At 34.8% G+C, this 16,021-nt stretch overlaps 1 protein-coding gene across 2 annotated transcripts in view; it reads right to left on the bottom strand.

Moving 5' to 3' along the window:
• The window catches only part of LOC142334680 (uncharacterized), a 244,017-nt gene that overhangs the window by 14,499 nt on the left and 213,497 nt on the right, over window positions 1-16,021 (bottom strand). The window contains exon 8 of one of the 2 annotated variants that reach the window (XM_075382902.1): window positions 10,665-10,941. In XM_075382902.1, coding sequence (XP_075239017.1) covers window positions 10,665-10,941 — 277 coding nt within the window. Of the gene's footprint in view, window positions 1-10,664; window positions 10,942-16,021 lie in introns of those variants that run through there. The other variant, XM_075382903.1, reaches the window with a different exon arrangement.

A 16,021-nucleotide genomic window follows, 5' to 3' on the forward strand; every position in this document is an offset into this window, starting at 1 on the left:
ACGCAATTGACGTAAAAGCAGAAACAATGACGTCAATCAACCAAAATTTAACTGCAAAGCAGAGATTACTGAAATTGAAAAAGTCAATACTAGCGAGAATCATCGATAGAGACGAAGAATTTTAAAAAAACGATGTCCCCAATGATAGCCACTATCGCTTTGAGGCTGTTAATCAACAGACTTCCATTTTCTTAATATATTTTATTAAAACATTACAATTAGCTAGTAATGGCCTTTATTTGAGCAGTTCAGATACGTGGTATATCCAATAGTTGCCTTGTGTTTTAATAGCTTTTCACTGTTATAGTTGAGTTTAGTCAGTGACTATTATAATTTTGGGAATTTAATGAAGATTTTCCAGCACTATCTTTAATTATTATATCCAAAAAAAAAATATTTCGAGAAAAACAAAAAGAAATTTGTGAATTTTATCGATATTTCGAGACTAATTTATCAACTGATTGTCAGGCTGATTCTCCGTTTTTCTGGTGATCGTTGATTCAGCAGTGTTGTAGCTCGAGCTGTATTGGTCCTTCGCAAATATTTACTGATTTCCAAGTTGCGCCATTTCCTGCTTTTGCTTGTTTCTTGACGTTGGTTGAGTACATAACAAATTTCCGTATAGCACCTACTTCATCAGCATAAAAAATTCACCAAGTACATAACTTCTTTTCACTGTATTAGCCAATTATACAAAATCATCTTCACTGAAATTAAAAGCTAAAAATTAAGGCTTTTGGGTGCGTAATAAGTTTATCAGTAATCTATCAATCTGCAGTTGTTTTTGATAAGCATAAAGAAAATAGAGGTTATAGTCAAAATAGAAACACGGACTATATAAAGCCTTTAGAACAGTCTAAATAAGAAAAAAAAGCAATTTATAAGAATAATTAAGCAAAAGCATAACGTAACTATGAGGCACGAAAAACGGGGCGTGACAATCTACAAGAAAAAGCCCTAAGAGCGTTTTCAAAATCGTTCGAAATCAAAAACTCAAGACTCTAGTACTCAAAAAATAGTGCATATACGTTTGGCACAACTAAGATAAACACTATTATCTTTAACCAGTAAGTATTCATAAGTTTTATGGAGCTTTTGAAAAAACTCATTAACTGAGTGCAGAAGTAATTTTTTGAGTGAGGTAAGTCACGCAATTGACCTAAAAGCAGAAAAAATGACGTCACGCAACCAAATTTTAACTGCAAAGCAGAGATTACTGAAATTGAAAAAGTCAATGTTAGCAAAAATCATCGATGGAGACGAAGAATTTAAAAAGAACAACGATGTCCTCAAGGATAGCCACTATCGCTTTGAGGCTGTTAATCAAAAGACTTCCATTTTCTTAAAATATATTATTAATACATTACAATTAGCTAGTAATGGCCTTTATTTGAGCAGTTCAGATACGTGGTATATCCAATAGTTGCCTTGTGTTTTAATAGCTTTTCACTGTTATAGTTGAGTTTAGTGACTATTATAATTTTGGGAATTAAATAAAGATTTTCCAGCTCAATCTTCATTCAATTATTATAGACAAATTTTAAAAAAAAATATTTCAAGAGAAACAAGAAATTTGTGAGTTTTATTGATACTTCATGGATAAATTATTATTAATCATGAGACTTCCATTTTCTTAAAATATATTTTATTAATACACTTTAAGTAAAAAGTTTGTTATTGTTCACTAGGGACCTTATTCGGGCTCACAAATGAAGACCAGATTTCTTTCCGAAGCACGAATTAAATAAAATTGAACTAATCGTTTCTAACAAAAAAATGGAGTTCCTCTTAAGAATATCTGAAAACAGATAAAATTCAAGATAATTTTCTACTTGAACTCACCATAACTTTTCATGCAAGACAAGTTTGCCTTCAGAACTAGTCAGTCAGGAAAAATTATTGTTTTGCAAGAAAAAAGCTCAAACACATAACCAACTAACGTCGGGCGAACTGCTCTCAAACGACAGGCGAGCAGTTGGCTTCGTCAGTAGCTAGCCACGGTATAATGAGGATGGCTTTAGCTTAATTGAACAGGCGTGAGTTGAGTCCTCCTTGACCTGGGAGGGATAGCAAAGCAGTTATCACAAAAGACAGCGAAATAAAAAAGACGGCAGACTGCCGCATAATAGCCGCGATAGGTACCTGTGGCCTTCCTTGGAATGACTTTTTATTGTATATCCAATAGTTGCCTTGTGTTTTAACAGCTTTTCACTGTTATAGTTAAGTTTAATCAGTGGCTATTATAATTTTGGGAATTAAATAAAGATTTTCCAGCTCAATCTTCCTTCAATTATTATAGACAAATTTTTAAAAAAAAATATTTCAAGAGAAACAAGAAATTTGTGAGTTTTATTGATACTTCATGGATAAATTATTAGTAATCATAAGACTTCCATTTTCTTAAAATATATTTTATTAATACATTTTTTAAGTAAAACGGCTTGTTATTGTTCACTAGGGACCTTATTCGGGCTCACATATGAAGACCAGATTTCTTTCCGAAGCAAGAATTAAATAAAATTGAACTAATCTTTTCAAACAAAAAAATGGAGTTCCTCTTAAGAATATCTAAAAACAGATACAATTCAAGATAATTTTCTACTTGAACTCACCATAACTTTTTAGGCAAGACAACTTTGCCTTCAGAACTAGTCAGTCAGGGAAAATTATTGTTTTGCAAGAAAAAAGCTCAAACACATATCCAACTAACGTCGGGCGAACTGCTCTCAAACGACTGGCGAGCAGTTGGCTTCGTCAGTAGCTAGCCACGGTATAATGAGGATGGCTTTAGCTTAATTGAACAGGCGTGAGTTGAGTGAAAGAGGGCAGACTGCCGCATAATAGCCGCGATAGGCGCCTGTGGCCTTCCTTGGAATGACTTTTTGGGTTAGACCCGACCTGTTTTTTTTAAGTAAAAAGGCTTGTTATTGTTCACTAGGGACCTTATTCGGGCTCACATATGAAGACCAGATTTCTTTCCGAAGCAAGAATTAAAGAAAAAAAATTGAACTAATTAATTCTAACAAAAAAATGGAGTTCCTCTTAAGAATATCTGAAAACAGATACAATTCAAGATAATTTTCTACTTGAACTCACCATAACTTTTCATGCAAGACAACTTTGCCTTCAGAACTAGTCAGTCAGGGAAAATTATTGTTTTGCAAGAAAAAAGCTCAAATACATATCCAACTAACGTCGGGCGAACTGCTTTCAAACGACTGGCGAGCAGTTGGCTTCGTCAGTAGCTAGCAACGGTATAATGAGGATGGCTTTAGCTTAATTGAACAGGCTTGAGTTGAGTCCTCCTTGACCTGGGAGGGATAGCAAAGCAGTTATCACAAAAGACAGCGAAATAAAAAAAAAGGCAGACTACCGCATAATAGCCGCGATAGGCGCCTGTGGCCTTCTTGGAATGACTTTTTGGGTTAGACCCGACCTGTTATTTTTATGACAAACATACGCTCATATATTATATCCAAAAAAAAATATTTTGAGAGAAACAAAAAGAAATTTGTGAATTTTATCGATATTTCAAGACTAATTTATCAACTGATTGTCAGGATGATTCTCCCTTGTTCTGGGGATCGTTGATTCCGCACTGTTGTAACTCGAGCTGTGTTGGTCCTTCGTAAATATTTTTTGATCTCCAAGTTGCGCAATTTCCTGCTTTTGCGTGTTTCAAGATGTTAGTTGAGTATATAACAAATTTCCGTATTAGCACCTACATTATCAGCATAATTACTTCACCAAGAACGAAACTTCTCTTCACTTTATTAACCAATTATACAAAATCATCTTCACTGAAATTAAAAGCTAAAAATTAGGATTCTTGGGTGCGTAATATGTTTATCAGTAATCTATCAATCTGCAGTTGTTTTTGATAAGCATAAAGAAAATAGAGATTATAGTCCAAAATGGAAACACGGATTATATATAGCCTTTAGAACTGTCTCAATAAGAACAAATTTACAGCGATTTAAATGAATATTTAAGGAAAAACATCACGTAACTGAGGCACGAAATACGGGGCGTGACACTCTACAAGAAAAACCCTAATAGTTTTTTCAAAATTATTCGAAATCAAAAAGTCAAGACTCTAGTACTCAAAAATTAGTGCATAAACGTTTGGCACTACTAAGATGAACACTATTGATCTTTAACTAATAAATATTTTAGAAAAGTTTTATGAAGCTTTTATAAAATCTCATTAACTGAGTGCAGAAGTCATTTTTTGAGTGAGGTAAGTCACGCAATTGAAGTAAAAGCAGAAAAATGACGTCAAGCAACCAAACTTTAACTGCAAAGCAGAGATTACTGAAATTGAAAAAGTCAATGCTAGCGAGAATCATCGATAGAGACGAAGAATTTCAAAAAAACAACGATGTCCCCAATGATAGCCACTATCGCTTTGAGGCTATTAAACAAAAGACTTCCATTTTCTTAATATATTTTATTAAAACATTACAATTAGCTAGTAATGGCCTTTATTTGAGCAGTTCAGATACGTGGTATTAGTCAGTGACTATTATAATTTTGGGAATTTAATAAAGATTTTCCAGCTCAATCTTCATTCAATTATTATAGACTATCAGTATTATAGACTATTTTCTAACAGCAAAGGGAATTCCTCTTTAGAACATCTAAAAACAATTTAGGTAATTTTCCACTTAAACTCATAATTTTTCATGCAGGACAACTTTGCCTTCAGATCTAGTCAGTCACGGTAAATTATTGTTTTGCAGGAAAAAAGCTACAATGGTTATCAACTAACGTTGGGCGAACTGCTCTCAAACGACTGGCGAGCAGTTGGCTTCGTCAGTAGCTAGCCACGGTATAGTAAGGCTCGCTTAAGCTTAATTGAAGGGCTGTGAGGTGAGCACAGCGGGGGTGCACCCGGGGGCGTGGGGCTAGCAGTGAGAGGGCGGTTTTTTGCTGTGGTCAATCTGTAAGTACCACCCTTCAGACCATAAGTATAAGTTTCTAAAACAGTTTCTGTGAACCGCACACTTGGAGACTAGTGAGCTGAAAAGCTCTAGGAGCACATAATTCCCGCTGGGCGCTACATGTTTATCCTGTTTTTGAGGACAAAAAGTCAAATGGGTCAGACAAAATAGATCGAATAGTTTTAACGTTTTCCGAGGTGCTAGCTTTGGTTTTAGCTTAAGATTAGAGAGGCCAGCCTGAATTGATATTGGGCAAAAAAGGGTGTGTCAACAACATCAAAATTACCCTTCATACACTGAAAAAGGGCCACCGCAGTTTTATTTGAACGTAAAATTCGAGACTAGTTAAGAGAATTGCAAAGCAACTTACTGCAAGTGTCACTACCCCGAGCGTTACAACTTGATCAGACAACAGAGGACTACAGTAGAATAGACGAAACTGCTCAAAGACTCGTGCAACAAACTCTCCATCTAACTATGACCACAAGACATTTCGCAGAAAGTATACAACAAAAACAACGAAAAAAACCAGCATATAAACTGTAAACAACCGACGACCTTCGCGTGTTATTTAAACGAAAAAAAATGACAGCGTACAATTTTAAGTGTCCAATTAAGCTCTAATTTGACCCTCAGTATAAATAGATTTGATTAAAAGGGGGCAAAATTGGCCACTAAATTGCAATAAATTGCACTTACTAATACCATTTAGCATTTCTGAAAGAAGTTTTCGATAGCTTAATGCCCGAAGTCTTCAGTATTAAACTCACTTCTGTGATAACTTATTTTTCAAGAAAAAACACCGGTAGATTGTCGGAAAAGAGCCGCCGTTGATTCCCATAACCTTCATAAGAAGTGCAAGAACAAAAAAATGGATAAAATAGATTGATGTACAAACACAGCCGGCATATTGCCGGAATAGCTGCGAAAGAATAGACCTGCGCGCCGTATAATAGAGATAGAAACAGAGACAGATCTAAATTGGAAAATCCATGCCGCTCAAAAAGCTAGGTAAAAAAACATGCAGCGCTAAATAACAAAGCTTGTTAAAAATCATCCCGCAGAAGCCTCTTATTAGGGACCTTTACTGGACATGTGAGTTCCTTTGACCTTAAACAAATTCAAATTAAACTGCAAAAGTGCAAAAGCCATTTTACTGAGTGAGTTAAGTCACTTGTGATCAATATCTAATCACGCAAAAAACTTTTGCTAAAGAGATTGAGAAATGAAGACACGCGCGCAAACGTTGTTAGTGAGAGGAAGAAGTCATTCAGAAAAATTGACTTCTTCAGCTTTGCCTTGTGAACAAATTTAAAACGAAAAAGAGCGTCAGACGACGAAACAAAACATATAGCAGGACAAGTCCTGACGTACAATTCAAAGAATTGTCGTTAATTAAACAAAAAACTAGACCTAGAACAGACTGAGTGAATTGAGAAAACAATTTCTAAATAAATCATCAAAAACTTTTTAAATAAAACGAAAATGGATGTCAAAATGTCGCATGTGAACAAAAAACCAATAGCGTGAAAAGCAAATTTGGTTCAAACAAAAAAACTAGGCGTAGATTGAGCTATGAATAGACAGGGAAAACTATTTAGCAAAAATCGGATCCAAAAAGTCGAAAAAAACAGTAAAATCAAAGTGAAATTGCCGCATGTGAACAAAAAACCACTAGCGAGAAAGCGAATTTTTATTCAAACACCGTTTTCTCACTCTACTTTAAAATTAGAGCGAAGAAAATTCACGCCACAAATACACTCGCTTTCGCCCTCCACTTCATGTTTCGGCGTGACCAAAATCATTACTCCAATTTGACTTCAAAAATCATGAAAATGTGTGAACAGATCTTAAAAAGACAATGCCCCAATACAATTCAAATTCTTTGAATTGTAAAAAACCAAAAGCACCGCAATATAGCTCCGCTCATGTTACAGCTTCGCAGCTATAAAAACATTTAAAAAGTGCGCACTAATTTCATTTCCTTTCGGTGTTACACAAATTGCAGCTTCTTAATGAGACGATACAAGGGCTAATATCAATATCAAAAAGTATTAGAGATGTTAACTAAAACTTATACAAAATTATCCCTTATACACTGAAAAAAGGGCCACAGAAGTTTTATTTGAACGTAAAATTCGAGAATAGTTAGCAGAATGGCAAAACAACTTACTGCAAGCGTCACTACCCCGAGCGTTACAACTTGATCATACAACAGAGGACTACAGTAGAATAGACGAAACTGCTCAAAGACTCGTGCAACAAACTCTCCATCTAACTATGACCACAAGACATTTCGCAGAAGGTATACAACAAAAACAACGAAAAAAAATCAGCATATAAACCGTAAACAACCGACGTTGACCCCGCCGACCTCCGTTTGTTATTTAAACGAAAAGAAAATGACAGCGTACAATTTTAAGAGTCCAATTTTAAGTTTCATCAAAAAATTCATGAAAATGTGTGAACAGATATTAAAAAAAGACAGCACCCCAATAAAATTCAAATTCTTTGAATTGTAAAAAACCAAGAGCACCGCAATATAGCTCCATTCAGCTTCAGAGCTTCGCAGCTATAAAAACATTTTAAAAGTGCGCACTATTTTCATTTCATTTCGTTGTTAGACAAATTGCAGCTTCTTAATGAGACGATACAAGGGCTAATATCAATATCAAAAAGCTTTAGAGATGTTAACAAAAACTGATAAGAACAAAGTTCAAGTAGCGGGTATCTAAAATTCGGCTTGGAGGGTTAATCCTGTTCCCAATTGTGATGTCGTTTTTGATACTGATGTGGTTCATTTTAGATTGCTTTGCTGAGTAGACTGCTGTGTAAACGCCCTTTGAGCAGAATGGGTGAAGAAAGAAACTCGCCTGGACAAGTCAAAAAGATTTCAAGCAAAATGTTGAAAAAGCCGCAAAATGAGGTAAAGCAAACCAAATTTTTGTTGGACGAAGTAACATTATACTGACCAATTTCAAACAAAAACAGGCCTCCTAACAACTGCTGTCAAAAAACTTTGCAGCACGATTACTTCTCAATTGGCGAATATCGATTGACAGAAGAAATAACGAAAAAACACCTAGAAAAAACCGAGGAAAGGCAAAATAATGAAGGATAAAGGCCATAAATACTATTTTCTACAAAACTCTTGTAAAAAGTTATCCACATGGTAATACTATGCAATATTGCATCAATCAATTTTGAATAATTCTCATTACTGCTTCTGCTCAGGCATTGATCACCCCAACACTTGGCAGAAATATTAAACAACAGAAAAATGAATAGAAGGAAAAACCGAAAAATAAAATTGTTGGAATTAATTCAGTGATAAGTGCCCTACCTACACTTCAATGGCACCTTTCAGGACCAAAAACTATAGAACAACTAAAAATTAATTATTCGACAAGAACATCTATAACCAAAAGCTTAAAATGAGAAGAAATGCGCAAAAAGCTCAAAGACAAAAATCGGCCAAAAATTCGCTAAAAATTATACAATTATCTTTAGGAAACACCCAAAATCAATAGCAAATCAAAAGAAACGCATTAGGAATTGATTAAGAAAAACTAAATCGAGAAAAAAGCCGGAAAAAAATTTTAAAAAATCGACAAAAATTGGCACAAAGTTGCTGCAAACAACTGAGAAACAATGTCAATCCAAATAAAAGACAACCAAAGAAAACCAAGAACATATTTGACCCACAAAATCGCCCATTTACTACAAAAACATTGCCAGAAAATAGCTGCAACAGCTTCGGGGATCTGCAGTCTCAAAAAAAGTAAAAGACTGACGAAAAAAAAAGAAATTTATTCTTTTCATTAAGAGCTGAGGTATAATATTTTTATTAGAAATTTGTATAAGTTATTGCTGCCACTACTAGCTGCTCTCAAATAACCTTCATTTAGAGTGATATACATTCAGTTGATCTTCTCTTTGAACTAAAGTAAACAAAAGTCAATTTCAAAGTGAAGTCATTTTTGAGAGTGAGGTAAGTAAGTCACGTGTGACCAAAAATTTAATCAAGCGAATGAACAAAAAAACTCGCTCAACTGAGAGTGAAAAATGACGTCACGCACGCAATCCAGTTGAAATTGCATGAACGAATGAACAAGAAGCCGACTTGAAGTGATTAAGACGTCATATGGTCCAAACAAAAATCTTGACGAAATAAAAAAACCAAGAGAAGGCCAACAATAGCCTCAGCTATCTCTTCGCGGCTATTAACAAGAAGAAATAAACTGCTCAGAAAGCGTTCAAGTTGGAAAAATAGTTAAAATAGCACAATCTAAAACTCCACTTGAAACTTCATTTTTTGCATCAGATTAACAAAAAAAGCTTTCAACACGCTATTTCTAGTTTGGGTAAACAATAAAAACACCTCTAACTGAAAAATTTGGGTTGAAACTAAAAAGAGCTTTGAAAATGACGTACGTGGTCAAAACATTTGCTCTTGCTCGTTTAGCAAAACATTTTTCACCCCTACCCTCGCTCTGTGTCAAAAATGCGATATGAACAAAAAAACACTCTCCTCTCTGTTCTTTAGCAATTAGACCTAAATACTCAATAACCGATCAAAAAAGTCGCTCCACCGATACTCCTCAACGACCACGTAAAACTAAGAGCGCATGATAGCCTGGTAAGAAGATAAGGTCGGCTCTTTAAGAAGAAAAAACGATTTTTACAAAAACAATTTTATAGTGCGAATTAAAGATAGTAACTAAGACTTATGAGAACAAAGTAGCGGGCATCTAAAATTGGGTTTATGAGTTTATAGCGTTTCTATTTTTAATTTTGGTTTTATGACTCCGTTTATAATAGATTTCGTTGCTTAGCAACTGCTGTTTAAAAGCACTTAGAGCAGAATAAGGGAAGCATGAAACTAGCCTAGAGAAATCAAAAAAATTCAAGCAAAACGTCGAAACATACCCGGCAGATTGCCGGAAAATAGCCGCCGTTGATTCCAATAAGCATGATTGGGATTGAACGCATAGAATATATTGAAAAAAAAAGATCTTTGTACAAAAATATTTTTTAAGTCCGATTTATTTTGATGGCATTTCGTAGTTGAACATACTTCTGTTTCTTAGAGAGAGGCTACAGGGGCTACTATCAACACCAATAAGCATTAGAGGTGGTAACTAAGACTTATAGGAACGACGTTCAAATAGCGGGCATCTAAAATTGGGCTTTATGGGTTTATCCCGTTTCTATTTCTGACTTCAATTTTTTATACCGACTCTGTTCATTTTTAATTGCTTTGCTTAGCAACTGATGTTCAAATTCACTTTTAGCAGAATGAGAGAAGAGAGAAACTAGCCTAGAGAAGTCAAAAAGATTTCACGCAAAATGTCGAAAAAGCGGCCAAATGGTAAAGCGAAAAAAGTTTGACGAAGTAAAAAAAAATACGAGCGCAATAATAGCCGGCTGAGAAGATGAGGGCGGCTATTAAAAAGCGCCAAAATGAGGTAAGGCGAAAAAAGAAGAGATTAAAGCGAAAAAAAACATTAGGGGTGAAATAATAGCCGGCTGAGTTTGAAAGACTATCAGGAACCAAATAACTGCGATAAATTACTGAGAGCAGTTTCGTCGCATTGATTTTTCTGCTATATATGAAAGAAATGCCTCACATTATCAACCATCTACCTTATTCCTGATGCCACTTTCGCACATAGTGCTAAGTTTTTTCAACAAGTCATCATTCGCCATACTGTACAATACCTTTGTCTTCGTAGCCACGATTCGAATTAGACCCAGAGGGCATAGTGCTGCTGCTAGCCCCTGGCATCATGCTCCCAGGTGTAGGTCCCACAGGCAAGTGCCTCTGTCTGTTTGCCTGGCTATTGGTATCCTCACGTCTCCTAGCCTGCACTTTTCGGATGGCCGCCTGCCACTGGTCCATAGTGATGCCAACCTCAAGAGGGACCCCGCGAGTGACAACGCCCACATTGATCCATGGTCGGAGAACGTCTTCCGCCTTCGAAATGAGGACCTGAACCTGCAGACAAGAGACCCGAAAATAAAGATCATTGGCAATAAAACAAACTTAACGAAGATGGACTGTAGCGACAAATCTGCGCATGTGCTCAGATGAAACACATTCAAGTTCATTACATGTGTTTTGACTGATAATAAAATTGACCAAGAAGCAGAGAAGGGCCCTCTCAAAATAAGAGCTTTGCTTTACATTTATTAAATTGCGCTTCGATTGAGTCACGCCTGATAAGAAAAACAACCGACTAACGTCGGAGGAGTTACTTTCGAACTAGTGGGAGCTCACATCCAGCCTGCCTCAGTCGGGTGAGGGGGGGGGGGGGGTAACTAAATCCACTAAGGAGACTTTAAATGACGTCATTAGAGATTTTATAACACTTGCAATAATAAAATTTGAAAAATGACAAAAACTTCGGCCTAATTTTTGTTTGATTTCTAGCAGTGACTGCCGCGCCACTTGCGTTCAGCTGCTTAAAAATATACATGAGAGAAAATTAGATCACGCAAAACAACAGCGTAAAAGTTATTCAGAAAGTCAAAAAGGTCTAGCAAAAATTTTGCATAAAACACGACCAACACGTTTGAGAGCAATTAAAAACTCAGATGAATTGAAAGATTAAGCGTAGAGATCGAAAAATGACGTCGCGCATGCAATTCAAGTGCTGAGCAGTAGAAGTCTAAAAATTGTCAATAAAAACAGCTGGTGAGAAACCGGCAACTATTTGAAGCTTCATAAAAAAAAAGAACATTGTTAATTTCCTCTGGTACACATAAGTATAAAAAGCAAATGGTAAAAGAGGCAATGTAAAGTTAAGAATATAACATTATGTAAAATTATAAAATCATTAAATTACTTAACTAAAAATTTGACCTTACATTATTAAAAAATGGCCTAAAATGCGAACATAAAATGTTCTCACAATTTTATATGTACATCGTGAAGATTAAAAATTAAAATTAAAATCTAATGCTCTCAATATCATCTTTAATATCAGTTACTTTTGGGTCCTTCAAAAATTCTTTCCAAAAATATTCTTTCAGTTGTTTTTTTAAGGAAGCTTTCGATGTTGTTTTCAGTCTAATATTAGAAGGCAGACTATTATAAATTGGAATGGCTTGTGCAATAAAAGAATCAGTTAAAAACTTATTGTTCTTTCTTATATCGAAAGTTACTTTTTTGGACCTGTCATGTTGTTTTATTCTCATGGTAGAGAGAGGTTCAATTTTATACGCTGGAAGATCGTTGCTGAGTAAGCGAATAAAATATTTTGAGCAACGATATTTCAAGAGAAAAGAAACTGGTAGTATTTTGTTGCGAAGTTTGAGATCTGTAGACCGATCGTATTTTCTCCTATTAAAAATGGATTTTATTCCCCAATTCAATTGTTTTTCTAAAGTTGTGAGTAATGACTTTTGCAACCCTATCAGAATTAGAGCGGAATAATGTAGATGACTTATAACTATTGCATTAAGTAATAAGACTTTCGTTTTCTGTGGTAAACTTTTACTTAGTGTATTCAAAACTTTTATTCCACAAGCCATTCTCTGAAGAATCTTTTTCACTTCTCCATCAAATTTTAGTTTGCTGTCTATAATTACGCCAAGATACTTCACACTATTTGATTCTGCTATTCTTTCATTGTCAACATTCAGAACAGTATTTGTTAACCTCTTCCTGGTGCTGAACACAATATATTCTGTTTTTTGTTTGTTCACTACTAACTGGGACTTTGCAAAAAAATCAATAATTTTTGAGATGTTATGTTCAAGTTTTGTTTTTGCCGATATTTCATCAGTGTCGGATGTAAAAAGAAAAGTGTCGTCTGCGTACTGTACAACCGTGCAATCCTCTTCAACAATCTTTGCTAAATCGTTGACGTAAATGTTAAATAATAGAGGTCCTAAAATAGTACCTTGTGGAACTCCTCTCTTCAAATTTATCCAGTCCGATTCAATTCCATTCAGAACAACTCTTTGCGTTCTTTTACTCAAATAATTCTCTACTAAATTGGTAGCATGTTCGTCGAAACCTATATTTTCTAGTCTCCGTAACAGTATTTTGTGGTTTATAGAATCAAAAGCCTTTGAAAGATCTAAAAACGCCCCTGTAACATTTTTTTTCTTGTTGAGTTCTAATCTTATTTGTTCTGTCGATTTCAGGATAGCATCAATTGTTGAAATTTGTTTTCTATAACCAAATTGACTAGCCGACAATAATTGCTCCCTTTCGAGGAAACTTGTGATTTGTGAACTGAACGCCTTTTCAAAAATTTTTGACAAAGCAGAAGTGACAGAAATAGGTCTATAATTGAGTGGGTCTTCGGGATTCCCTTTTTTGAAGAGTGGAGTTACACAAGCTTTTTTAAGATCTTCTGGAAATTTTCCTTCTGTAATGAATTGATTAATGAGATAACATAGTGGTTCCGCTAGCGCTGCTTTAGCATCTTTTATTGCCCAAGCTGGTATTTTTGAAGGACCGACTGGTTTACTTGTATTCAAAGAATCTATGAGCACATTTGTTTCCTTGGTTGTTATATATCGGAAATTGAAACACTTTCTCGGAGCAGTTTTAGGAGGAATGTTGTTTGTTTGTTGCAAGCCAATAAACTCTCCTAGAGTCGAAAATCTGTAATTTAGACGATTTGCGATTTCCATGGGCTTTGTTATCTTATCACCAAAACTGTTTAATAAAGATTGAATTCTTGCTTGAGTCTTTTCTTTATTACGAAGATCTTGAATGAATTTCCATCTGGCTTTTTCACTGTTTAACTCCATAAAACTTGAAAGAAGTTGTTTTTCTTTTTGACGGATTAAATCATTTTTAGTTTCATCATCGCTAATTCTTGAAAACTGTCTTTTTGTTTCCTCACATAACCATTTTTCTTGAAGCAAGAATTTTGGTTTATCTGTTCTAATATAACAGGTTTTAATTGGAGCATGTAGTGCTAATGCTCTTTCAATAATTCTTTGAAATTCTAATAACATCATATCTCCTGTCACTGCACCGTAAAAGTGTCTCCAGTCTGAATTTTTAATAAAATTTTGGAATGCTATGGCTGAATATTTTTTTTTGTCGAAAAACTTTTTCTTTGTTGTTTTTGATTTTAGCATCACAGATTTAAGAACTGTGATTGTTGCAAAATGATCAGTTTTCAAAATCGTATCCGCTACTATGCCAGTTTCGAAATCGTCTGTTATGATATAATCGATAAGTGTTGAAGAAGAGTTAATCATTCTTGTAGCTGTGTCATTATTCGTTGGTTTAAGGTCATATGGAGAAATTACAGATTGCAGCAGACTTCTGTCGCGCTTTGCAAAATAGTTTAAATTGTAGTCTCCAGCAAGTATGACAGATTTTCCTTCAGCCATAGCAAGATCAATTCCCAGGACCAATTTTTCCAAAAACATCTTAACAAGTTTTTTTTCCGGACAGTATGATAAATTCAAAACGCATTTCTTTTTTTGTATGCTCAACTCAACCCATAAACTTTCAAAAATTGTATCCGGAAAGCAGTTGAGATCATCGCGGAGACGAGGTTTTAATAATTTTGGAATGTACATGATAATACCACCACCTTTTGTTTTTGTTGTTTGGATGCGATCTTTTCGAAAACAGTCAAAGTTTTGCTTATCTATATGCCAAAATTCTTCCGGATGGTTTTGTGACAACCATGTTTCACTAAACGCATATATGCAGTTGTAACCAATGTCTTGAATGAGTTCTTTCAACAGCAGATGTTGTCCTGCTAAACTTCTGGCGTTTTGATGTAGAATTTTTATTCTGGAATCAAATAATTTTAACTTTTTCATCATAAGTGCATATGGCAGAACTGGTCCAGGGTTTATTTCGATATCACCACTTTTTAGTAGAAGATACCATATAACAACCAAGAAAAAGGAAAAGTTGAATTTGCATGGTGAAGCACATTGTTTGCTGTTACAGATTCCTTTGAATGAAGGTATTCGAGATGCATAAGGAAGACTGTAAAAACATTCTGAAATACTATCGGAGGATGTGAGTAGTACACATAGTATAACTATGAGTCGAATACCTGCCATTTTTGGTTATATCTGATTATAAATCATTACACGTTGCAAAATAGCTTAAAAACAACAGAAACTGCAGCTAAAATCCATTTGTATAACGATATGTTTGTCTCCATGGTTTGTAAGTGTTAGCCCTACTCACGTATGCACTTTGAGAATATTGCAAAGGTTGTAATCGAACAAGATTACAAGAAGTTAAAAGAAAATGACTTAAAACTGCGTTTTTAATAAACGGAATTCCCTGCTGAAAATTAAAATGTATGTCATCGTAAAAGAGAGCGTTGTAATTTGCCATTTGACTCAACATGTTGCACACAGGAAGTATTTTGATTTTTTCAGTGTTTTCTTGTGTAATATACTCTCGCAGTTTTTCATTGAATTCATAAATTTTGTTGTTTGTCTGTTCGTTTTTCGGCAATTTTTTTAAAGGAGGCACTTCCATCAATACCAATGATTCTGGGCTGAACTTTTCCTGTATTGCAGAGACAAGATCTTTGTAATCTGAGAATAATGTTTCTAAATGATCACTTTTTTGTTTTAGAATAGCATTGGTCCCATCCTGTAAAATAACTGTTTTCATCTTTTTTTGATCGTAACCCTGTAATAATTGCAATTTCTCCTTTGTTGTCGAGCCTGGGTAAGCATGTATACTGCAGTCCTGAGGAAATGTCCGATTTCTTGCCAGGTGTTTGATTATACTACTACCAATTAAAAAATTTTCTGTTTTCTCCTCGATCTCTAATGTTTCAAACTTTCGAATAAAAACGTCATTTTTTGCACTCGTGTTAATCGTTGGTGTTATAATAGCTGAATTAGTTGTTACCTGTGTCGATTTTTTAAGGAATTCACTCACGGTTACCACATGCTCGGCGATGAGACTGTCCTTCTCCTCTAATTTTTGATAAAGTTCGCAATAAATTTTATAAAGATCCGCTTTTGAATAACTATTAAACTTTTCTGCAGTCATCATCATGATTGGAATATATTACAGGAGGATATTTACAGGAGTAATTTACAATTATTGATATTCACAATTA

The sequence above is a fragment of the Convolutriloba macropyga genome, chromosome 2, assembly GCF_964194025.1.
Source record: "Convolutriloba macropyga chromosome 2, txConMacr16.3, whole genome shotgun sequence".
NCBI classification, from domain to species: Eukaryota; Metazoa; Xenacoelomorpha; order Acoela; family Convolutidae; genus Convolutriloba; species Convolutriloba macropyga.